Raw genomic sequence first — 26,377 nt, forward strand, 5'->3', positions numbered from 1 at the left:
CCACCACCAAACAACTGAGTTATTTTTACACATCGGCCAGCATCTGGCCAATTGTTCATGCCGTTACAAAAAACAACAACAAACAACAAACAAACAAACATCAACCCATAAAAACAAAAAATCACCATCGTGCCATCAGTTAACCCTTTGTGTGCCAGCTGTGGCACGCGTGCCCAGGGTTGCCGACCCCTGCTTTAAACACTACAGCCTGAATTCACATAATGTATATGCACCCAACAAAGGAGCAACTGTGTGATGTTATAAAGTTGGACTGAGGAATGTTTCCTGCACCATTTTCTGTACCATAAACATTAATAAATGCAGTTCTAAAGGCAAAAAGGCGTCCAACCCAGTATCTACAATGTGTACCTAATGAGGTGGCCAGTGAGTGTAAGTTGACAGGCAGCCAGGAGGTATGTTAAATTCATTCATGTCATCACATAAACATGGCAGCAAGCTGCTGACCAAGCCTCATAAGGGGTCATGTGATGTATTCATTAACTCAGAAGGACATGGAAGAATTAACAGCCAGGATCTGCTTGCTCTGAGGCAACAGTGGTAACCACCTCACCAGCAAGCTGGCCCACAACTACAACTTTTTTAAGTAATTTCCAAATTATCAACACAGTATAAATGAAATGAAACGAAACAAGAAAAAGTTAATTATTTTGTATTTGGCATAAATTTACAGGTTGCTTCATTTTGTTATCAGCAGGACTAACGCTGTAAGAGAAGGGCTCTGGGGTGCCAGTGTTCACCAACTAAACAGCCTCTCAAATTCAGGCAGTGTGAATGTTGCAGCTCAACCCCGCTCAGGTCCACCAACACTTCACCACAATCAATAACTCTGGCTGTTCTCCAGCACAGTTATTCTGCAACGCCGCAGTTCTGTGAGTTCGTTAAGTGCATCAATGTGAATTTAACTCATTAGGTAAAGCTTTTCACTAAGAGAACTGCTCATTTGGAAAGCTGAAAAATATTTACAGTAGCAGCCATCATGCTTTATGAACCACTGTAGGTCCATGAGTGAGTTCTCGGGCATTCTGCTTTATTTTTTGTCTTTTGTCAGAACAATTCTGCTTTTGCAGGCCCAATTTTAAATTGGTTTCTTTAAGAACCATGGATAAAACATTATAAAACAAAACAGTTATAATTTTATAAAACATTGCTTACATCCTACTCCAGCAGATCTTCAAGCGTCTTTCAAAAGAGCTTGCGAACACTTAAAACTAGATTTCTGATCATTTAATGAGTAATTACAAACGGAGAAACTTCATATGCTTTATTAATCACATACTAACATTTAAAACCAGATACAAGATAATCAAAGTGGAACATGATATTTATTAATATCTTAAAAACACTTCTCACTGTAGACATGTAGCAGACTCCATACTAAAACTGCAGGGGGCTGAACTTCACAACCTGGTGGCCCGAAAGGTGTTGCTACAAGCCGTTTTTAATTAATCATGACAGATAAATTAAAAAAAAAACAAAAAACAAAAAAAAACCATATTATTCAAGGTGCCTTATCAGAAGGTTGTATTAATTTTTTTATATAAACGTAAATATAACAAAAGAATTACTTTGATTCTATCTTTCATCTCTGTTAATGAATTTGAATCTATTTATTGCCTCCTGTTGGTTTGACTTACAGCAATAAAAACAGTGGTTTGTCCCACTAATAGAAGAGTACCCCTATAACTAGAAGATCTGTTGCCCAATTACATGGCTAATGGAGCACATATATGCAGACTTAAGGGACTGCAGTGTCCTGGGTTTTAACAAGAAATAATTTTATGGTCTCCAAGTCCAATTTTAAACGTTCCCAATGTAATTAGCGGTACTGCAAAAGTTCCACAGTAAAAGAAGGAAGTTAGAGGTTACGTTATTGCATTACTGTGGAGGTGGCATAGAGGGTCATCATATAACATTGACACAAGTCATTACAAAGCCATTAATAGTCTGAGTGTATTGGAGTTTACTTCTTCACAACAGTTAGTCCAGCTACAATTCAAAAACTACATTTGTACACAATGGCTAAAATTTCCTATCAGAAGAACTGCACAGATGTTTGATGGTTGCTGACAAATTGCATCCCTTCCAATATTATGAAGCACCGAAAGTCATTGACCCACTATCTGACCTACATAAGGAAAAAAAACACCAGGGACATGTTCAAGACTTGGCTACAGAACCTGTTAACGTCCACACTCCAGAATCCTGAGGAAGGATGTTGCATTATTAGAGCATTTGTCAACAATATGAGAATGAAAGTGACCTTTCACCTCCTAATAACATGAGATGAAAGAGTATCTTACAAGTTCACCAATGCAACTAGTACACCACAAACTCACAGTTGCCTTAAAATTAAGGCTAATTCACGTAATTTAAGTTTCATTAGTTTGTTACCCTGAAAAAGCAGCAGGAAAAATCCTTTATATTCTGCTACAATAATTACTATCATCTACACTGTTTTAACAACCTTCAATTAGTGTTTCAGTGACTGCATTTCTAATTTTGTCATCACCAGCTGACTACAGAGTTTCATTTGTGTTTGTTAAAGAACTCAGATCTTGAGATATTTCTTATACTCTTCTCTCTTCATCATTCAGTCTGCAGTTGAACAACTGTGTCTTGAAATAAACTTGTTGTTGTGTCTAATTGTGCTTTGGGACCTAGTGTATTATTTTGCTTACAAAAACGTCATGCTCTGTTAATCAACATGGGCAACTGAAGGATAAACGATTTAGAAATGGCCTTGTGGGATATAACGCTGCATTTGGACTTCTGTGGGCCTCCATGAAATTCTACTTCTATTAGATAATAAAACAGGTGAATAAAACTCATCATCAGCTTCCTGTGACAAATATAAACAGCATTGTTTGATTTTGGCCTTTGGTGTTAATCAGATTATCCGCCCTTGTAAATAAGGAACTCTAAGGATATGAACAAGGTTAGATGCAAAAGTCAGTGTTCCACGTTTCAGCACTGTAGCCACGAGTGGATCATGGACTCATGAGACTAAAGAACACAGTGAAACAAATCCCCTCTAATCTTTTTGCTTTTTTGCTTTTTACCCTATATTAATTGTTTGTTTTACTCTATATGAAGTGTTTTTCATCTTTTCAAATTTCCATCTTTTCATTTTTTTCCTTCCTGCAAAAGATAAAATATATTTTAATGCCTCATTTTGAATTTAGGGGTAGTTACAGGAATTTATTCCACCAAATGTGTTCTTGGGGATGGACAAGCCAAGACAGCCATTTATGTAAAACCCCATTTGATCATGAGACTTTTAGACCATTAGTGGGTAGTTAGAGGAGAAAAATGGATGCTTGGATTTTAGCTGGCAAAATGTTGCTTATTTTTCCAAGTAAGCAAAATGTGTTTTGTTTCCAGTTTATTTAATTTAAGGTAGGTGAGAAATTCAATCACAAATGATGGATTTTATTTAAATTAGTCATTTAACTAAACCCATATAAGCATCTTTCAGACATGCACTCCGATCCAGCATCTGAACATGCTAGCTTCATATCTAAATGCACACCATGATCACTTTAAGGCAAAATACACAATCTAGTAACATTTATGCATCAGAAACATTGTGTACAAGTAGTCATTTAGATACTGTACAAGTCTGAACAGTTAGACGAGAACAGTTAGGCACGCACAAGATTACAACTGTGCATATGTCTCTCCCACATCTTTGTGCATTGTTCAGCTCACTAACAAACATGATTTCTTTGGATGATGCCCTAAACAGTAAAAGCAAAGCAGAAAACTGTTGCCTACTCTCATGCTTTTGGCATGAGACACCCACTTTCACTCTCCTCCTCACTCTGCTAAAGCTAGTCTCACAAACAACCCTACTCTCGTGCTTTTGGCATGAGACACCCACTTTCACTCTCCTCCTCACTCTGCTAAAGCTTGTCTCACAAACAATCACTCTATAAACAACATAAAGTGCATGCATACAGTGCCCGATTTCTATTTTATTTTTGCATATTTGTCACACTTAAATGTTTCAGATCATTCTAATATTAAAATTTGTTTGATAAGATAACCTGTAAATACACAATTCAGTGTTGAAATTTTAGAACCACAGTGAGAACCACTATCTACAAAAGGAGCAAACTTGGAACAGTGGTGAACCTTCCCAGGAGTGACCGGCCTACTAAAATTACTCCCAGAGTGCATCAACGACTCATTCAGGAGGTCACACAAGTACCCAGAACAACATCTAAAGAACTGCAGGCCTCACTTGCCTCAGTTAAGGTCAGTGTTCATGATTCAACAATAAGAGAGAGACTGGGGGAAAATGTCACTGCTGACCAAAAAGAACGCAAAGGCTTATCTCACATTAACCAAAAAATATCTGGATTATCTGGTGTAAAACACAGCATTTCATAAAAAGAACAGTCAAACATGGTGACAGTAATGTGATCGTCTGGAGCTGCTTTGCTGCTTCAAGGTCTTGCTGTACATGATGGAACCATGAATTCTGCTCTCAACAAGGAAATCCTGAAGGAGGATGTCCAGCCATCAATTTGTTCTCTGAAGCTCAAGCACATTTATGCACCATGAAACACCAATGGCCAATGAAGTGGCCTCAAAAAACCTGGACTTAAATCTGACTCAGATGCTTTGGTATGACCTTGAACACAAACTTCATGATCAAAAACCCTTCAATGTGGCTGAATTAACAACTCTGTAAAAGAAGAGTGGGACAAAATTCATGTGAAAGACTCATTGCCAGTTATGATAAATGACTGACTGCAGCTGTTGTGCAAAGAGTGGCACAATCAGTTATAGTTTAAACCATTCCTATGTAAATCTTTGAGATTTTGCACAGGAACATCCCAGCAATTACTGAAATACTCCAGCTTATCTGGCATCAACAAACATGTCACATTCACAGTCACTAAAATGACCCTTCTGATGTCCATTTGTCTATGCTGAAACACACACAGTTTTAACAGCAGACACTTTAGACCTTTAACATCAGTGAACACAGACTCCATATCTAGTTTTTTTTTCCATCCCCTTTGTTGTTTAATATAACACTTTAATTTTTTTTATAAAAATACAACTTTAGGCAGCAATATTTACTGTGATAATGGCAGGACCTGTGGCAGCTGGTCAGATTAATATGAGTCGCCAGTAATGAAAATATTCCCAGTTTAAATTTTTAACAGTAGCTGAAATTAATTGTAGCTATAATTTGACATTTTAAGTGTTTGCAGAAAATTTCTGAGAAAATTCTGACATTATTATAGGACATATATGGAGCATCAATTTCCAAAGTGAGTGTAAAATAAGTGTAAGAAAAAGAACAAAATACCACAGCACTAATTTTCCATTTGCTTACAGAGCACAAGTCTGTTAGGTGGTGAATAGGTCACTACATTTCATCTAACCAGTGAGGTAAATGGGACTGACACTGTCAGTGTTAGTTTTTCCACTTGACCTTCACTCTCCTTCACTACATCCTGCTGTTTTCCAAAAAAGTAGGTCAAAAGTCTGCATTGGAGCTGTGTCACATCGCACTGTCCACACTGGTACTGGTCTAATGTTTTATTCGATATGAAAGTGTCATACTGGGATATCATTGCTATAGCAATGCCATGTATTTACATTCCCTAGTGTGTAAAACAATGAAACGAGCACGGGCATGTCCGAGAGTAAGTGTCTAAAAGAGATAAAAAGGGAGCTACTTAAACAACCTCCAATAATGTGAAATTCTTTGCTAAAAATGCAAGAAAGCTGTTTCTGCTGAAGGTGGATAAAACTATATTTCAATGCATACCCATTGAGTACAACCAGGTTGTGAAGGAGGAGACAAAAAACCGCTGTTGATTTGAAATGTAAACAAATGACTCAACACAGTGCTCACAAGTTGCACTACATATGACAAGAAGAGCAAATAGTGGATGGAAATTACTGTTCTGGTTATATGGTGGAAAAGCAGTGCCATGATAGGATGCCACCTGTGCAGTGGGTCAAGTCATGAGTTTTCCTCACTGCTAAATATTCCACAATCAGAGGTCACGAACTTTCAACAGAGTCAATCTCTACACACTTCCAAACTTTATGCTGTTTTCAGTTTAGCTCTAGAGCAGTGAGTAAAGAGCTTCATGGAAAGGGTTTCCATGGCCTTGCAGCTGCATCCAAGCCTTACATCACCAAGCACAATCCATAGCATTGCTGTGGATCGTTGCGGTGGTGTGAAGCACACCACCAACGGACTCTAGAGCAGTGGACACGTATGACCGCATGGTGCCAAGTTTAAAGTCTGGAGAATCAGGGGTTATGGTATGAGGTTATTTTTCAGGAGTTCCATCAAAAACGCTAAATCCTTCAGCACTCCAAGATATTTTAGACAATTTCATTCTTCTACCTGGGAACTGTGGGAACAGTTTGGGCCCCTTCCTGTTCCGATATGACAGGTCCATAAAGACATGAGTGAGTGAGTTTGGTGTAGAAGAACTTGACTGGTCTGCACAGAGTCCTGACCACATGATAGAACACCTTTGGGATGAATTAGAGGGGAGACTGCAAGTCAGGCATTCTCATCCAACATCAGTGTCTGACCTCACAAATGTGCTTCTGGGAAAATGGTCAAAAATTCACATAAACACTCCTAAACCTTGTGGAAAGCTTTCCCAGAAGACCTGGAGCTGGGATGACATAACATTAAACTATATGGACTAAGAATGGGTTATCAGTCAAGTTCATATGCATGCGATCGTTTATCTGGTATTACTAAAACTACATCACTACTATCATGTTATACCGCTGCCGCTGGCACCTTTTTTTCTATGGATTCACACTTTGAATTAGAAAGTCTGTCAACTGTCATCAGTGAGGAGGGGTTCATTGGAAAAGATGGATGGAAAATTACAGACATTATATATATCCCACCTGTATCCCCTTCTTATCTGTATACAAGCTCAATAATGTTTGTTGCTCCAATGGAGTGAAAAGTGAAGCTGAACATGTCAAATCATTTTGTGAGCACTCAAATTATTATGCCTTTTAAATTTCACAATGAACAAACTTTACAAAAACAAGCTTTAATCATAATGCATTCACTGTGATTTGATTTGGATAAATTCTGATAAACAACACTAACTCAATCAAATCTTACTTTCGGATTTATGGTCTGTTATACTATCCTCCTGGAAATCTCCTAGTTCACTGCTGTATAAAGCACTAATAAAGGAAAGGCTTTAGCAGCATAAAAAAAACCCCCAAAAACATTCATTATACAGACTGACTTATTACCTAAGAGTCACACAGAAATTAAAGAAGATCCACACATTTCGTATAAATAAAGTTCAGTTTTCAAAGGTCGCCTGGCTTATGAAAACAGTCTATACCAGAGAAAGAGAGTCAGTCATCAAGGTGGTGCGAATACTGGCTGGGAAAACGTAGGATCCAGCTGCAGAAAAGGATTCACAATTTTTCAATGTCATCAGAAAAAAAAAGGACATAGCAAAATGGCATTACGGTCTCACCATGGAAACAGAAATAAGCATCTGCATAAAGTCTGTCTGTAACCTCACCACTGTGCCCACTGATGTTTGATTATATGCCCTTCTGGTTTTAGATGTTTTTCTTATCTTTCATTAATTCTTTTTTTTACCCTTATGAAAAACAAAAGTCCGATTATAGAAAGAAAGCAAGAAAAACTATTAGTGAGAAGTGCCGTTATCATCCAGTTGTAGTGTTATACTAGAAAATAGGTGGTTTTTATGATATGAAGTCCAACATCCATCAGAGTCGATCACTCTGGAAGGCAGAGTGAAGAGCTAGTCATCATGGAGCAAGTTAACAGCTGAGCACATTTTCAAATATTCTATCCTGGAAGGCATTTAGGAGAGGGGGGCAGTTCAAGGTACTAAAATAGTCAGACAAAACCACACAAATGCAAAATCAAAAAGTGTTTTAGATAAAGGGTCTTTGAAGATATGCCAGGGTTTCCTTCAGTCTAATAAAGGTTGGCCTTAAGCTGTCCAGGCCTAGCACTGGGAATTTTTGTTTCTTTAAAGACAAAAGATAATATATTTTATTACCATCACTATTATAGTTACTTAAAAAAAGAGAAAAATTATAGGATTTAAAATGAATGGATATTCCCTATGTTGATTAAGTGAGGTAGACTAATTCATACAAAATGTATAACATACATTACATTACATTACATGCATTAAATATGACTCAGTGTTTACATACTGATGTACATTATTTGCACTTCAGGCTGGAATAAAATAAATAAATGAACTCTCCCGTGTCTCTCTCTCTCCGTCTCTGTCTTTTCTTCTCCTATATGCAAAGCTGCACATAAGCAGCTCAGCCTGAATGCTTCACAATTAGCAAATATCTAGACAAAGAGGAGCCAAGGCTGGAAAATGAGGACTGCTGCTTTTTGTGTGTCAAACTGTGTGTTGGCTGATTTCTATCTGTTACGTAATTTTGACATGTATCAGTTCGCAAAAGCAATTAAATAGAACACCCACACACTGTCTCACTTAATGCTAGAATATTTATTACAATGATTCAGTCTATCCAAACTTCATTAGGTATATGGGCGGCATGTCAGGTTCTCTCACAGGAAATGCTTCAATCATCCCAACATTCAATCAGAATACCATAAAAAAAGATTGTGACTAATGAACACCTTGTATGATCCATCCATCCATCCTGTCATCCATCTTCTTCCACTTATCCAACTGAAGGTCACAGTTGGAAAAAAAAAAGCTATGTTGATGGATATTGAATTGGAAACAGTTGCAGCTATAATAATAAAATAATTAAGTGAAAGTTTCAAAGATTTTATGTTTTTTTATTAGTTACTGATATTGTTCACTGATTAATCCTACATATCCTTTTGCTATTTTATCTTTCAGTCCTAAATGTAATGTCATTATTTTCTTATTACTGAGCCAATATCTCCATGCTGTCACTGAGAGCAATGCCAGGCTGCAGCACAGGAAAACCAAGTCATTTGATGGTAATATGTATAAGTGTGCCTATCAGATTTAATTGCTCATTACCTGAAGGTTCTAGGTCATTTAAGCCCATCCTAACCCCTGAAAATATTATAATTTTAAACATAACGATTGTTTATAACATTTAGATGAAAGTGAGTAAATGCATGAATCCATCCATGGACATCACCAAATACAGTGTTTCATCTTTTAAGTTACTCCGCCAGGCTTTTACAACAGCCTGGCCAGTGAAAGCATGGGCTGCTGCTGAGGTGATTGATTTGACTATTGAAGAATATCCCATTTGTTTTCATTGAGAAACTCCTTGTTTGATTCTGCCTAAGACTTTGGGTCATTATGCATTTGTATTGTGAAGCTCAGTCCGCTCATTTTTACAGCATTTGGCCGGATGAGAGCAGATAATATAGCCCTGTGCCCTTCACAAATATCCTGTCTATTCAAGTCTATTGTAGCTTTGTTATTCTTGGGTGTAATCAGTGGTGTGCACCTTGTTGTGTTTCCATCCCTAGGCATTTCTTGACTGTAAACTTAAACAATGGCATGCCTGACACTCAAAGAGTGTCCTTGACTTGGTCAGATGTGAAGTTGTTTTTCAAAACTATGGAAATAATTCTGTCATCATGCACATTAGATGAGTTCCATGGTCTTTAAGGGTTTTGGTGTTGCTGATCTAGCTAGCGTTTTCCTTCTTCTCCTCCTTCTTTTGCTGTCTCTTTGATAGATTTATTTAATTCTTTCAGCCTAACGATGGCCTCTCTCACTGGCGCTGACATCTCTTCAGGCCCCATATTTAAAATTACAGTGAAAATTTGTCAATATTTTATCTGAAGTTGACTGAAAGTCTGCTTCACGTATCATAAAATAACAAGGGAACAGACCTCACCATGAAATTGCTGTCCAGTTAACTGTCCAATTATTTCTGTGCCTCTGAAAATGGGGAACTATGTAAAAAAAAGTGTCTATATGAACATTTAAAGTCAAATTCTTGTAAAAACCTCTTGAATTAAAGCTGAAAGTTTGCACTTCAATCACATCTTGACTATTTGATTTAAAATACAGTTTGGTGGTGTACAGAGGTAAAACCAAAAAAAGTGTGTCTTTTTCCAGTTTAGCTGTAGATAGATATGTGATTCAAGTTGATTCATGATGTTAAAGTTAAACTAATTATGTGTTTGTTTTAGATAGATGTGTATTGAACTTAACAGTCTTTATTGTGTTATTTGAATTTGATTATAAAAAAAACATAGGTTTTTATATAGTGATTATCCTGCAGCAAGAAATGCGAAAGAATGGATGTTTCTGAATCGTTATAAAAAAATGTTTGGGGAATAATTGGAAAAAAAATAGGAACTAGGAATGAAGAATCACATGTCATGGATCTACAGTCTTTATAACAGCTACTAATATGAAATGGACAAAGGAGCTTGTCAGCATTTGCTACTTTTGTTTTCAGTAGAAGTTTGCTTTGTTCAAAATTGGCACCCAGACTATTTGACAAAGACACTATTTCAGACACAAACTGAATGGTACAATTAGAAGAGAAAAAGGAAGAGAAAAGATGGTTTAATAAAATGGAAACAGAAGAAAAAAACCACAAAAAAAAACACCCCAAAATGTGTGCATAAAAACAAGAGTCCTGGTGCTTTGTACTCTGACAAATGAGCTGCAAAGTTAAAACTGGCTTTGGCCACATGAAACTCATAACATCAACAGAAATATAACAAATCTAATAAGGCTAAAACTTGACAAAACACCTCAGTGGGAATCTGAGCAGAGGCTGTCAGCTACAGTTGAGGTTCAGAGTTTAATAAAGGAGAAAACAAAAGAGTCCAGCCAGGCAATGAGGACCAGCGCTTAGGAGTCACGCTTCAGAGGAGGTGATTGGTAAAATGCTGCTGCGCGGACTGAAACCTTGACCCAGTGAGCAATTGATTGTGACATTTGTAGGTTACCATGACAACTGCCATGGTTGTGAATAGTTGGCCATGATATTAGGGCATGTGACTGAGGCAGGTTTTCACAGGTAAGAAGATGCAGCAATGTAAGCAGAAAATCCAAAGATCTGTGGGATCATAAAATCTTTTCGGGTACTTTTGAGCACTCTTAAAAAAAATCATCAAGAAATCATTCACTGCTTCTCTGTTCCTGTCTTTGTATTCTGTGACAGTCTAAAGATTGAACGTTTCAATCTTATACTCAGCAAAATGACACCGTCCAGACATGGAATCTGTGCTAGAAACAAAGAATAGATAGATATGTAATAGTACTAAGGCACTAAGATCTCCATGTTCCCAGTTCAACCCAAGTTAGATTTTATTTTAACATCTCAATGTTTTTAAACTTGCACACACTCGTCTGGTTGTTACTGACGCAAACAGTAAGGAGAAGGTAAATTAAGATGTGTTAAGATTTGCATAAAAAACACTCCAAACTGGACAGAAATGTCCAGAATAGGCAATGTACCCGCTGTGCATTGTATTCATAATGCAAGCACTTCCTGTTATGCACGTCATGTTAAATGTGATTCCTTCGTAGCAAAAAAACTTAATTAATGTATATACAAATTTGAAAGCTCAAAAAGGAAGAGATTTTAAAGTCTTCATTAAGGTAATGAGGAAAATTACCTAGTGCGGTTAGAAGACTGAACTATTTAACTAGCAGGAGGCAACAAAAAAAGTTGTAACAAAGACTTGCCCTTATAAAGCTTCTGTGCCAAACATGATAACAAACAGTATTATATTTACACATAGCACCACCACGTGATCACCGGTTAGTCCAGCATTCATTCCTACTACTGACATGTGAAGTAGCTGCTAAATGCACCACTATGTCCACCATTTAATCATTTTATTCCTCAGTAGTTGATGGCCAGGTTACAGGGATACATCTTAAGAAGCAAGTGGATAACACAACCAAGAATGAACCACAGGCAGCAAAGTTGCAGGCTGTACAAAAATAATAATAATAATAACAACAATAATAACTAAGCTTGGGCATGTATTAAGGTTGGCTTACAATTCTCAGTGGATTTGTCTCCACAGGCGACCACACTCCAAGTAATCATCTACTCGACTGTTAACGGAAAATTCCATAATGCAGGTTTAATTAAAATGAATATTGAATTCATAAGTATACACTTAGTGCAAACAGTTGCAGCTCCGATAGGGGTGCCACAAAAAGTGTTGCGTGTTTTCAGCTTTACATAAAAAGTAAGTATGACAAATGATTATATACAAGTTCTATGCAGAGTTTCTAATTCACTTTGTTTACCAAACTGCAAGAGAGAGCATGACCAAGATTTTGTTTCTCATCACAACACGTTCCCACATGACAAAAGGTCAACACTGCTGTGTATGAAACAAACTTATTCTCATTAACTCCCCCCCATGTTATCTGAGGACACAAGTCTTCTAAGGGAACACACCACAGAACATCTTCAGGACACTATTTTTCACATTGCTTCAACACTCACTACTGCTGGAGTTTTCACAAGTCCTGGGAAAACTAAAAAAAGGCAAGTGGCACATAAGTTCATTAACACTCTGGTTGTCAAGACAATAGAATGAATTCCTGGTGACGTCAGCTGCACACAGCTTTAGTCTGAAGTCCCCTTGTTTCCATGGTGTACAGAGGCAAGCAGCAACTTCAGCAGAATGGACTAATGTGTCGAATTGTGCAGAGAAGCTGAAATGTGATGATGTGTTTAACGATGTTTCTGTGCTGGTGCCGAACGCCTCACTGCACTGCCTCGAACTCTCTTACACACCCATATAATCTGTTCCACTCACACACGCACACTTTCGGGCTCCCCTGCAAACACACTTAACCTTTGCTCGTGCTCTGCTTGTTGCTTACATGCTTACCTATGGTGATGTTAAAGCCATCAATGCTGAAGGTGGCACTCCGACCCTTCCTGAATCGATGCTTTTTAGAGTTGGCTTCCATCGCGCTGTCACCCTTCCTCCTTTTAATCTCGTTTTAATGCCTCTTGTCACTTGCAGTGCGTTGTTTTAGTTTTGTTTCAGTCCTCTGACTCCATTTAGTGCCGAGCGCTCGGGGAGAACTGGCAAAGACTCACCACTTCTCGTTACACACGCCGAGCAGGAGAATTTTCTCATAAGTCCTTCTCCACCCCCTGTCTTTGTTGTACATGTCTTTCTCTCGGTCTGTCCGTTTCTCACCCCTCAACAAGCTCATTTCAAGGAGCTTATGGCTCTTGGTTTGCTTTTCTTCTCTCTCTCGATTTCCCTCCTCCCCTCCCTCCCCACTCTCTCTCCTTGTCTCTCTTCCCCTAGAGGTACAGTAGGTGTCTGTGGTGGGTGGTGGTGGTTGGACAGGACCTCTCTAGAGGTGTTTAAATGAACGTGACTCCTCCTACTGTCAACAATTTTTAGCAAAAGCTGTGGAAGCTTGGATTTGGCCTATTAGAGTCTCTTCTAGTTGTGATCACACACCCTCAAACACACAAAAACTTTGGTGCACGAGTCAGGTAGGGAGTGATTATATGTTTTTAGTCAAAGCGAGATCTCAACGCGTTGACTTTGCTCTTTATTTTTTAGCAGTTCCATGCTTCTCCACATGTAGCAGAAAGCCGAAGGCCATTACAAGTAAACGCGCACGTTTTTTTCTTTTGACAGAAAAAAAAAACACAGTCTCATCATTATCCCTTTAATGGCAGCGTCTGTAAGAGCAGACAAATTGCTTCAAATGTATTTATTTTTCCCCTTTAAATCCCAGTAGATTAATTGACACCGAAGCAAGGACGCTGCTTTGTTTGTTATCCAGGAAAAATCCTCCCTTTGTGATTCTTTGAACAGCATTTCATTTTACCAGTGCAGTGTGTGTGCGCACACACACACACACACACACACACACCTGATTAATAAAGGATAAAAAGCTCCCCATATTAGCACCGTCTGACATTTAGTTATGGAATTTTTCAGTGTTTCTTCCCCCCCCTGATTAGTGCCTGTGAGAAGTCTTTATGAACACTTCTGGCTTGATCTCACACCCTCTCTCAGATTCATTAGTTGTGCCTATAAAAGCATTTACACAGATAAGAAAACATGTCTTTCAACCCTAATTTTGTTCTTAATTTAGGTAAATAGATATTATCTGTAAACATTCTGCTTACGGTGTTCATTGTTATTAAGGATTGTTGCAATAAAACAGTCCAAATCTCTTTTTTTCTTTGCACTTTTTCGAGAAAGCTAATATTGATCTAACTTTGTTCATTGTGTTTGTTCCTTTCCCCTTTGTTGTTCCACTTTCATAATAACAGACACAGTCATTGTCATATAATCCAAGCAATGTTAGGCAGGGGATTTGGAAGCATTAGCACGCCACTGCTTTAATAATAATAACAAAAAAATTAATAAGCAACCTGGGCATTGGAAATTATTTTTTATGCAACAAATACATAAACTGTTAGTTTTTTTCCCCCCCATTCTAAATTATATGCAGTATAATTGCTGGTCTGATAACAATCAGGGGGAATTTTGTTTGTTTGTGTTTAATTGCATAACGTGCTATATTCATAATGGCATAGACCGTGGCTAACTGTAACAGCATAGATGGGCTTGGACAACAAAAATATGTTGTTTAAAGTCAGATAAACACCATGGTTTCAGTTACCTACAATGACAACAGCCCTTTCCTAAGAGCTAAGTCAAATGCACTTCTCAGCTTATTGCCAAATGTATTAATTGGTTGTATCTCCTTTGTATTTTTTTTTCTCTAATGTAATCTGACAATAATTACTAGTTTGCAATGAATGATGCATGATGCCCGTGTGCCAAAACACCAAAATGCTAACACCTACTTAAAAAAAAAATCTGCACACCAATCATACATGCAAGACTGAAAATGAGTGTGTAAAATCAACAGGTGACAAATCACTCTTTGTTATACAAGAATTTTGTAAAATAAGGACACACGGTGTAATACTGTCAACAATAATTAATGCATACTTTCTAAATGATGTAGCAGTTAGAGGTGCACGTATTTCATGATAGCGTCTATATTTGTGTGTCTTGTGCCACTAGAGCTGTATAGGAAGCACATGTATCACGGAGAGGGGTAAAGACAGATGGTCAGCAGTTTTTTTTGCAGCAGCAGGCAGTTTTTTCTGACTTAACTGTAATGTAACAGCACACAAACTGTAGCCATATATTTTTGGGGGTTTTTAGGGTTAGCCATGGTTGGGAAGCTTTTATTAAACAACATATTGAGTTTTTGTCACGTCAAGTAACATCCTTCAGTTCACCTCTTTCTCCTCAACTCCACATGCGTGGGAGGGGGCACACATCGTGAAACACAAGCGCACATACAGAGACAGAGAGAGAGCAGAAGAGAGGAGAAAAACTAGTGCAGTGCATTGCAATGGCAATACAACAAAGCCAATGAGTGTATTACAATATGCAAATAATAGTGAGCATCTATGTTTTTTAATTTACATAGTGAGAAATAGGATTATTGTTTTATAATAGGAACGGTATCTTCTAATACCCAAAGGATCTGTATCGGTACAGTCAAACAGCTATCGATCACAATCAGAACATCCATCCAATTACAAGAAAGACAGTTTGAGTCACTCAGCTCGGTTTCAGAGGACATATTACATGGCTGTAGGATAATTACACTCCATCTCATTTTGTTGGTGAGCTACAGTAAGAGCTCTTTACGCGTTCCTTCTGCTGTCACCTTGCTCTCCCGAGCCTCCAATTCATTCCACATGTAGCAATTTGTGAAGATCCTAATTTTGTAACACTCTCACTGTGGGTTCCTGGGCAGCTTTCATGTTAATGAGGGCATGTGTGGGAATATTGTAGCTTTGCTACTCTTTCCTTTTGTCAGTGGACTAAATAATTGTTTTTGAAAGGTTCAGAGCGGTTACAATATACTTTCAAGCCTTATTCAGTGTGTTTGAATACACTGTTTAGTGCAATAAAATGTAATTAACAAAATTATATTTCTGCCAGTGCAATGACACTGCTCCTTAAATAACATGCCTAACAGAATATGTGAAGTCAGTGTAAAGGTGTTAAATGCCAGGATTCTCTTTGAGAGCGTGTTGCATGAAAGCAGGTGTTTTTATATCATGGTCAAAGTGTGCTGCATTATATTCAGATCTTGCTGTTTAATGCATTCAGGGGTTACAGAAGTTAGAGAGGAAGTTATGTAACACACTTAACTGAAGAAGTGGGCCTCTGCTTTTATTTTCCTGATATTTTAGGAGGCTACGTGCTGTTCCACACCTGTGCATCACCCTATAAAAGTTTCTATGCAGCCTTTTATATAAGCTTTGATTAAAGCCTTAGTACAAATGCAAGCATGGTGGAAGCTTTACGTAGTTTGTTTGTAAGATGCCGGACAACTTTCTCATACATACAACTTGACCTTAACTTGTGAGTGCCATTCAGATTTAGCTGATAATCTTTACACAACAGATCTCATTATAATCATTTTTGTCTTCATCTCGCCCTATCTGCCACACAAATTCTCTGCATGTCCTCCTTCACGATATCCAGGAATGTTGTTTGCGGTCTTCCTGCCTGGCAGCTCCATCTTCAGCATCCCTTGTCCAATGTATCCATCATCCCTCCTCTGCACATGTCAAACTGTTTAACCTCCAAAACACTCAACCTGAACTGTCCCACTGATGTACTCATTTCGGATCTTGTCCCGCCTGGTCACTCTCAATAAAACTGTGCCACCACCAACTCAGCCTCCTGTCTTTTTGTCAGAGCCACTGTCTCCAAACCATACATCATAGCAAGTCTTACAGCCGTCTTGTAAACCTTTCCTTTCACTCTTGCTTTGTGACTCTTCTGTCACAAATCTCCCCTGACACTCATTTCCACGCACTCCACCTAGTCTGCACTCTATTTTTCACCTCTTTTATACACTGTTCACTGGTTTGGATGGTTGACACAGGTATTTAAACTCATCCACCTTCATTATCTCGACTCCTTGCAGCTTCACTGTTACACCTCTCTTCCTCTCATTCAAAAACAAAATCAAAGTGATAGCATAGGAGGAGCCAAATCAACACTTTGCTTTACTGACAAAAGAATGCACTTCTGAGCTTAGAAACACCAGTGTTTTCTTCTGTAGCCTATGTGTCCACCGAAAAAGATGCTGGTAGATGATTACTGGATCTTTTCAGAGCATCCAGCCAAGTGGAAAACATTTTTCAGGCAGTAGGCATATCATTATCCAAGTCTAACATAACGAGAAGACTTTACAAGAAAAAAAAGAAATAAATCTAATCACCCTGTACTGGAATGACAAGAGTAAAAGAACGGTTTGGGAAAGGCTCACTCTATGAGCACAGTATACTAAAAAAGCACAATTTCTTTTAAAAAAAAAATGTGTTGGAATGAGCATAGTTAACATTCATAATGGAAGACAAGTCTCTAATGATAGAACAGAAGACAGAAGCAGGTGGATACATGGATACATGTTTCTGAGATTGGGATATAAATGAGCTCACAACAGTAGGTGATCGAACTGGCAGCCAGAGCAAGGGGAAACTGGAGGACTATGGCAAATAGCCAACAGACATAAGAGGCCACTATGTGGGTGGGTTGCAGGTAGGGAGGACAGGGTATTGAGAGGAGGAAAAGGCAGGCGAGACCACTCTGGAGGTCTACCAGGAGAAGCAGAGCAGACAGGCAGTTCAAGTTAAGAAGATGGAAGCAGCCTGGAGGCTGAGCATGTAGGCTGGACTGCTCGAGTGCAGCCTAGGATCAGGAGCACAGGGGTACTAGATATCTCGTGTGCACCTCAAGAGCTGACGCAGACTATTAACTGGACCAAAGACGGACATCGGGTAAAGCTGACCTTGAAGAAGGAGCAGGTTAGGGGTCAGTATGAAGTGCTATTAATCTCCAAGGAACTGTTAATAGTAAAGATATAGCTCATTCTGTATATGCTGATGTTACCTCCTTAAGAAACAGAGGACACAGGAGATTAGATTAGGAAGCTTGAGTAATGAAGCTTACAATATGCCTGTGTTCAACAAGGTAGCGCTGTATTCACTCATCTGGCTGCATTCATGGGAATTCAGGCTGCTAGTCTATTCTTTAAATCACTTCTGCTTTCCCACACTGGCAACATCAATTCTGTCATCGTCACTTTCACCAAATATTTTACTGGCCCACATTCTGTGAGCCAATCGTTATCCTACTTCCTACAATTGTTGGACGTTTTGCCATGTAGCTTCATCAGTGTCCTTCAAGTAATCTCTCAATTGAAGTAAAAGATTGAAGGTAATCAGATAAGATGGAAGTGAACAAGTGGTTAAATATACCCTGAAATGACTGATGGGAAAAGTAATAGGTCATAATGAGAGAGGAACAGAGAATCACATTAAAATAAAAAATAAAGAAAACAAAAAAGCAACTAGGCCTACTCCAGGAAACAACAATTAAACATCAGTCAAGTACAAATTTAACTTACAGCAGTGCTTAATCTGTAACTCAAAATACTGGCAATACATTAACAGTGAACAAGTGAATACACTAAGAGAATGTACCTGCTTTCTAACTGTCTATAATTCAATACATCCTTCAAACGTTAGACACAAACCACCATAAAAGGAGCCTAAAAGTGGTTATGGGAAAAGTGAGGCTTTCTCTACATTGACACCTACTGGCCACTTTTTGCTTTGCTATTGTCACTACTACCACTGATTCAAAACAACAACCACCTCAAGGTGCTTCAATTGTCAGATAAAGATCCAAAAATATTAGATATAGGCCCAAAAAGCCCTTTGAGCAAGCACTTGGCGACAGCAGAAAGGAAAAACTCCCTTTTAGAACCAGCCTCAGGGTGCTGCAGGAAAAAGAGGCAAAATATAGGAGAGAGAGCTAGAGTTGAATCATTTCTAGATAAAGATTGCACAACTCTAAACAAAGTAACATATAGACCAACGACTGCAGGAACCAGCACGTGAGCAGACACATCCTTAAATTTGCCAACGACACCGTCATCATTAGTCTGGACGTGGTGATCAGTCTCTGAAAGCCCCCTCACCCTCGACTGCAGAGCAACATTAAGAGTAAAGCTACTGAACAGGTGGAACAATATAAATAGCTTGGAATGGTCATTGATAATAATTGAAAATTTGACACTAATGTGGAAGCAGTGGTCAAGAAGCGCTAGCAACACCTCACATTTTTGAGGAAGTTGCATGTTTTCAACGTCAACAGAATTATGTTAACTCTTTCATTGAATCAGTTTTACCATTTTCAGCTATTTCCTGGCTTGAAAAGGAACAAAGTGAAAGTAGCCAGTAAAGTTACAGGTCTCCCACAGACCACACTGCCTGCTGTATATGAGCAGCAGGTAGCGCGAAAGGCCAGAGCTATTGTTGAGAGCCAGACTCTCCCCCTGCACAGAGAATCTGAACTGCTTCCTTCAGGCTGCAGATACAGAACACCAAGAGTAAGGTGTAACAGGACCAAAAACTTTTGTTTCCAGTGAAATAGGAGTCCTAAATCGGTTTGTGATACCTCTACATTACCTTGTACCATTTTTGTGTTTTTATAAATTTTACAGATTTTTACTGGATTAAAACAAATCACTGATTGTGTATCATTTTTCATATTTTTTATAACGTGGATGTGAATGATTTCTCGAGAGCCAGTCTGTAAACCAGACTGTGTGCGTATTGTGTTACGTTTACTCTGATAACCACATAGGTTTTGTGGGTTTGATTGTCTACGCCATTTGCTGGGTGTAGCCAAATAATCGCAGGATTTTTTTTCTTTATGGTGAAATGAATTGCAAATGAATGTATTGTGTATGAATGAGTGAAAAATCAAATAAAAATGTCCTGCATATAGGACAATTCAAAAAGCATGTTCTACAACCACTGCTTTGAATCCTTGTCAAGATCCATTTTTTAAGGGTCTTTATTAGGGTGACATCACTATCACTAGGCAACGGGAAGACCTTGAAAATATATACTGCACAAAATAAGACAAAAGGTTAATATTGCTAGCTCTTTTTTTTTTAAAGATTATTTATTTGGGACATTTTTGCCTTTAATGGACAGCTAATTCAAAGCTAATTTTATTGTCATCTCAGCCAAATACACATATGCAAAAAGACAACATTACAAAGCTCCAACAAACAAAACCAGATATTGTTCCAATAGTCCAAGTGCAAAAAAAGAAAATGCAAAACAAAATACTCCAAAAATACGTTTCTTTTATTACACATAGTATGGAATGAGATTTGAATTGACCAAAGATGTCCTGGTTGTATGCAAGTACTGTGCAAGACACACACACACACAACAGTGCTTGTTCTACTTTACTAATTCAGCTTTGATGTGACTTTTTGGATACGTATGCATGGAGAAGCTGACGCACCGGACCTTCATCGGCTCATCACGCCGCTCTGCATAAGTAGTACTGGGTCCTGAGTGTTGTTGTTATTGTGGGTGATGTGTGCGGCTGGCAGCGGAGAGCTGCAGCCGAGTGTGTACAGCAACCGTGGTGAAATAATCAAGTATGCTGAAAAGCATGAACATGTCATCAGGTCTGCCGTGGTTTGTTACAATCGATTATGTGAAAATGTGAAAATAAACTTTTTTTCTTCTTTTTAGCAGACCTGTAGTACAGTGGCAGTGGATTGTTGACAACAGAAACACACCTGCTTGCTTTGCTGATGTCCATTAATCATGAACTATTGCTCAACCTTTGATCAGGCCATCAAACAACAGGACAGGCCATCACTCAAAGACTTTAATTAGTGGTGAAGATAAAGGGAAGCTGGGGACAAACTAAAGGGCTTAAAAGCAGTCTGTTGTACTAAATTGATGTTTAAACAAAACCACCCAAAAAAAACAAAAAAAACACTTTTTGTTTCTGTGTGTGTCTCGTTGTATATAACTAAAATATATGATGATTTAAAAAAAAATCAAGATAATTACTTGCTGAATTATAATTGCATGAGATTTTTTTCTGGATGCTTCAAATTTACCGTCATTTTATTTGAGCAGTTTTGGAACTTTTCGATTTCGTAATCTGTCCCAGCAGCACATCACAATTCTTGACAACAACTGTGCGATCAGATGGAAAAACAAGCTCATTAGAGATGCGGAATGACATACACTTTGTCAGTCCCAACACCGCTGTCACCACAGTGACACACTCATGTAATTAAGACACACTGGGTGCAAGGGAGCTTGTCTTTTCCCCTGCTAAATACTCATTAGAGGCACCTTTAAGGGTAATGTTAGCCTGTGTTGCAAAGCTGAGGGAAATGAGCTGACAAAACAGAGAGCTCCATGAGCTGTCATCTGATTTCTCCTGCACCAAGACCCTGAAGAGAACAAGGAAAAGCAGTCTTAAGAAACAGAGTCCACAGTTTTAGCTAATGATTTTTGCACCAGCATGGTTCCATATCAAAGACGCAAAACTAGTTTGGTGAGAGTAAGGTCAGCAAGGAAAACAAATATAATCCTTTTGATTAGAGGCAGACATCTTTCACATCCTAGACATCGTTGCGCCGACAGACCAAAGCGACTAATCTGCGTTATATGGACACAGCGTGAAAACCACAGCAGTTCTGCACTTTATGAAAAAGTCACGTCCAGTTTCTTCACAATTTGGAGACAGAGCAGACTGTGCAAGCTGTGGAGCAGTGGCCACAAAGGAAGCAGAATTTGGACTGCATGACCGAAAAATCCTCAGTGTTGGCAGGAGAAAGAAAAATTAATATTTGCTTAATAGTTATCAAATACTAAACTGAATACTTTAAAACTAGAGTTAGTAAACAGACAGAATTTTTTGATACTTTTTAACTACTGCTTTTCCTACTAAATAACAGCAAACGGCTTTGATTAAACCATTTAATACTTTTGAGACAGTAAGGAGAGATTATAACTGACTATTAAAAGTTTAACCACAAATGGTGTGAAGTTGAGACACCACTTTTTAATGTGAATACCCCTCCCTGACTTACACACTTGCATACAGATAAATGCACATTAGATGCACAGTGGGGAGCAATGACAGTTTAGTGTTGCTAACTTTTCCACTGAACATCAGCTACATGTAAAGTAGTCTGTGGTTCCTAATTAATCCCTTCTCTCTTCATCTTTTCCTTGCACTCAACAGTGACGCAGAGCTGCGAGGATGAAAGATTAGAACATACACTCCCCAGACATTTTATTAGGTGCATCTGTTCAACTGCCCATTAATGGAAATATCAAATCAGCTGATATCGTAGTGGCGACTATGATGCAAACATGGTCAAGATGACCAGCTGAAGGTCGAAATGACCACCAAAACAAGGAAGAAAGATGATTTAAGAGAAACTGATTTGAGTATTTCAAAAACTGCTGCGCTACCGGGATTTTCTTTAATAACCATCTCTAGGGTTTATAGAGAAAAGAGAAGATTTTTAGTAAGCAGCAGTTATCTGGGTAAAAATGCGTTTTTGATGCCAAAGGTCAGATAAGATTGGCTAGACTGCTTCAAGGTGATAGTAAGGCAACAATAATGCAAGCAACCACTCAATCCCACCAAGCCATACAGACAAGCATTTGATGAACACAAAGCATGTTCATGACATAAAGCAGAACAGAAGCCTAGAACAGAAAACTGAGGCTGTAACCAAAAGTGGACGAGAGAAGACTGGAAAGCATTGTGTGGACTGATAAGTCTCAATTTCTGCTGCAACATTCAGATGGCAGCGTCAGAATATAAGAGTATGAATCCATCCTGCCTCGTATCAACAGTTCAGGCTGGTGGTGGGGGGTGTAATGGTGTGGGAGGTCATTTTTTAGCACAACTGGGTATTGTTGCTGACCACATCCATCCCTTTATGAGCATAGTGTACAAATCTTCTGATGACTTCCTGCAGCAGTATAACGCGACATGTCACAGAGCTCAAAACATCTCAAACTGGTTTTCTTGAAAAACAGAGCAGGATGTGGGAGAACAGAAGACTCATAATCATACCTGCACCAACTGTGTGAAGTCATCATGTCAATATGTCCGAAATATCTGATTAGTGTTTCAAGGCCTTTTTTGAATCTACGCCATGAAAAATTAAGATAGTTCTGAAGGCAAGAGCGGGTCAAACTCAGTACAATCAAGGTGTACCTAATGAAGTGGTAGGTGAGTGTACATTTAAATTAAAGGCCACATTCAAGTTAAATAAAAGCGTTATATTTTCCAAGAATTTCTTGTCCATAAACAAGAAAAATATCACAGTAATTACTTATGGACTTCTACATTTGGAAGCGAGTGATTTCTTCTTTAATTAGAATGTCATTATAGGAAAATCAGCTTTTTTCACGCTGCTCAGAAAAGTGTCCGATTATGTGGATTTAGGAATGAAATTATATCTTAACACATGAAGAAAAAATCTGGGATAAAAACATGTCAATAATTTCTTGCTACTCTTCTACAAATCACGTTAAATCTTTTAAAACCTACAATCTTAAATGCAACTTGACTCCTTTATGTAATATGACTGATGTATGCTACAACAGCAGCTCCACCCCCTTTAACACCACTTGAAATCTTATGACCCATTTTTTGTGCTAGTCATAAAATCCGAAGGGTAATTGCAGTTCTTCAACATCAGATGCACGTGACTGTATGACTGGCTGTAAAATAATTCCTGGAACACATGTTGCGTAGTAATGGTAGAAGCTGTTTTGGTACTGATGTGTCCATATTAATCATAGGGTGTGTTTGTCTGTGTGTGGTCTCATCTAGCCATGCTCTAAAGACCCAATATAAAACCTCTGCAGTCCCTTAACATTATAACTAGGCACTCTGATACTGAAGGGATCCAACCAGATAAGCATGATACTAAGGTTGGTGCTTATTTTTATTTTTTTGCCGTGTGTGTTTTGTTTTGTTTTCCCCCTCAGGAGGTAGCACTTGAGTGCACAGTCAGGCAGGAGACTCTTCAGCACACATAAACGTCACTGGGGATCAGGAAGGAAACTCAGCGGGAGTCTACACTGTCATATGGTCATGGAAACTGCCCAAAACAGGTGATATTTAAGGAGCCAACCAGGGAGAGGAATTTCCCTCGAGGACAGATATGCGAGGAGTTGTAACTGGAGATGGCAGCGGTAGAGCAAGGTGAAGATGCAGATTCACACTCGTCTGCAGAGCTGAGTAGGCATTAACCAGACAACACAAGCAGCTTCAGCAAGACTTTGTACATTTGTGCATGCTGTATATCTCAGCTGAAACACAACTGCCAAACTGCAGGGTTAACATAAAATGATAGGACTGTTAGTTGTGTTTATTTCAGTCGGGGTGGCATCTCAAACATCAAAGAGATGCTTTGGTAGTGGAGATATGCTGCATTGAGCCTGGTCTTCAAAGAGCTCAGCATTCATTCGGTGAATACCTTTTGTCAGCAGGATATTCACACGATCCTCTGAAGTGACCAGTTGCTCTCATCTATTTTTAAAAAAAAAATCCATGAAATGAACCACAGACATCTGCAGTATAAAGTAACACAAAAGCCAGGATGCCCCCCCACCACACACACACAGAGAGAGAGAGATGTTGCTTTCACATGAAATGAACCTGAGAAATTCTATTAATGAAATAGCTAACCTGATCTATGGAGCAGTCACTTACTTTTACTGGCATTCATCAAAACATCATTCCCACCTTTCAACAGAGTGTGCAGTACATGGCACTCATGACCAAACCTCAGTGATTACTGCATGTCAGTGGTTTTCTAAGTACAGCTCTAGATACTTATTATTAAATACAAGATGACCCTAACGCTTCCAAAGAAGAAGAAAAATGGCCACTATCAGTGCTATGGTGAATGTATGAAGCATGAGGAAATTGTATAATAACTATTATTAAAACCATTTTAATGACATAAGCCTTTCACAATAGTCCTATTAGAAAGTCATGCTGCAAAACCCTGAATGCCAGACCTTTATGTGGAGTATTTATCTTGTGTCACTGCTTGTTTTAAAAAAAACTTCCACATCTGCTGCGTGTTACTCGACCCTTCTCAAACATTACCTTTTGGCAAGAAAACCACAGGTGTAATCAATGACATTAATAAGTGCAGCTGCAATTTAAATTAGCATCCAAATGGTTCTGCTATTGTACACCTGGCTCATTAGGTCTCTTAATTGAACTGAGCCATCATTAATTTCACTACTTCCACCTGTGCTTCTCTGTGTCTTAAAGAGTGATAGAAGAAGTATTCAGATCCAGAACTCACTATATAGATTGGCTCCAGCTGCTGTCTAACTTTATATTATATAATATAATTATATATATTATATTTAATTAAGCGCTATCTTTTATAAACTCCACATGTGTTTTGTAGTTGTCATATAAGTGGAAAGCAAAATAATTCTGTGTGAAATTTGGAGAAGTTAAAGTGTACTTGCATAAATATAACTGGGTAAACTGTACTATGTGTGACTCTTAAAGTGGCATTAGTATGTGTTGTTCTCCACAACTTCTCCTTGTCATGTGCTATTATGTCGTAAAGCAATCGCATGCTGTGTAACTCACCGCTTTGTGGACTCTCGAAAGCCTTTTTCTTTGAACTCTGTTTGGCTCTGTCGGAGTCCTGTCTGCTCAGGACCTCGGACAGCGACTGCCGGGAGCTCTGCCGTGCGGTCTGGTTAGAAACGTTGAACCGTGTTGCCCTTTTCCTGTCTTTGCTATTGGCCCGGTCTGACTCCGGAGCGGACTGGCTTCTCTCCGGGTCATGGTTCTCCGGCTCTGAGCCGACTTTCACCAACGCGTTCCTCGTCCTAGTTAGAGCAGAAGTCACCGAACCCATCGCTAATTGAAAGTTAAACGTCTCAGTTGGAAACGGTTACTCTGAATTTCATTTTACCCAAAACCTGTTGAAAGTGGCCAACAGTGAAAAACATGTACTTCAGCTGTAAGCTTGGGACTTCATCGTAAAGTTACATTCAAAAGAAAGAAAACTCCGCACTTTGACCGGACCGTGTCTGCATCTTCCTCGTTTTCTGTTTCCTCCGAAAGACACGTCATCTAAAGTTCCTCCTCTGTCAACAAAAGCGCGGATCTCCCAGGACAGGGAGGCGAAAACAAGCGGCAACAATTAACCAGCAAGGTATCCCGAGCTGTTAAAACAGCTGCGCTGACATAAATGTCAATTGCATCATCACAAATTACCTGTAGATTCCCTTCGTCACAGGCGACTTTAGTCCTATCTGCGAAAAGTGATCGCGAGATTTGGGCGTGGTCAAGAAAATGAAGGTGTAGTTCCTGGCTACTTCAATTATTAACCGGAGGGAAGAGGGGTGCAGTTGTCTCAATCACTGGCAAACAGCAGTTAAAAAAAGTAGGCGATGTACTTACTTATTT

At 38.7% G+C, this 26,377-nt stretch overlaps 1 protein-coding gene across 4 annotated transcripts in view; it reads right to left on the reverse strand.

Moving 5' to 3' along the window:
* Positions 1-26,205, reverse strand: part of pde1cb (phosphodiesterase 1C, calmodulin-dependent b) — a 118,655-nt gene extending 92,450 nt beyond the window's left edge. Inside the window, exon 1 of one of the 4 annotated variants that reach the window (XM_042220294.1) lies at positions 25,550-26,205. In XM_042220294.1, the coding sequence (XP_042076228.1) occupies positions 25,550-25,823 (274 nt within the window). In that variant the 5' untranslated portion in view covers positions 25,824-26,205. Of the gene's footprint in view, positions 1-12,877; positions 13,308-25,549 lie in introns of those variants that run through there. The other 3 variants (XM_042220291.1, XM_042220292.1, XM_042220295.1) reach the window with 3 other exon arrangements.
* Between the last annotated feature and the right edge of the window lie 172 nt (positions 26,206-26,377).

This window comes from Haplochromis burtoni, unplaced genomic scaffold (assembly GCF_018398535.1).
Source record: "Haplochromis burtoni strain Fernald_Lab_line unplaced genomic scaffold, NCSU_Asbu1 Contig_3, whole genome shotgun sequence".
NCBI classification, from domain to species: domain Eukaryota; kingdom Metazoa; phylum Chordata; class Actinopteri; order Cichliformes; family Cichlidae; genus Haplochromis; species Haplochromis burtoni.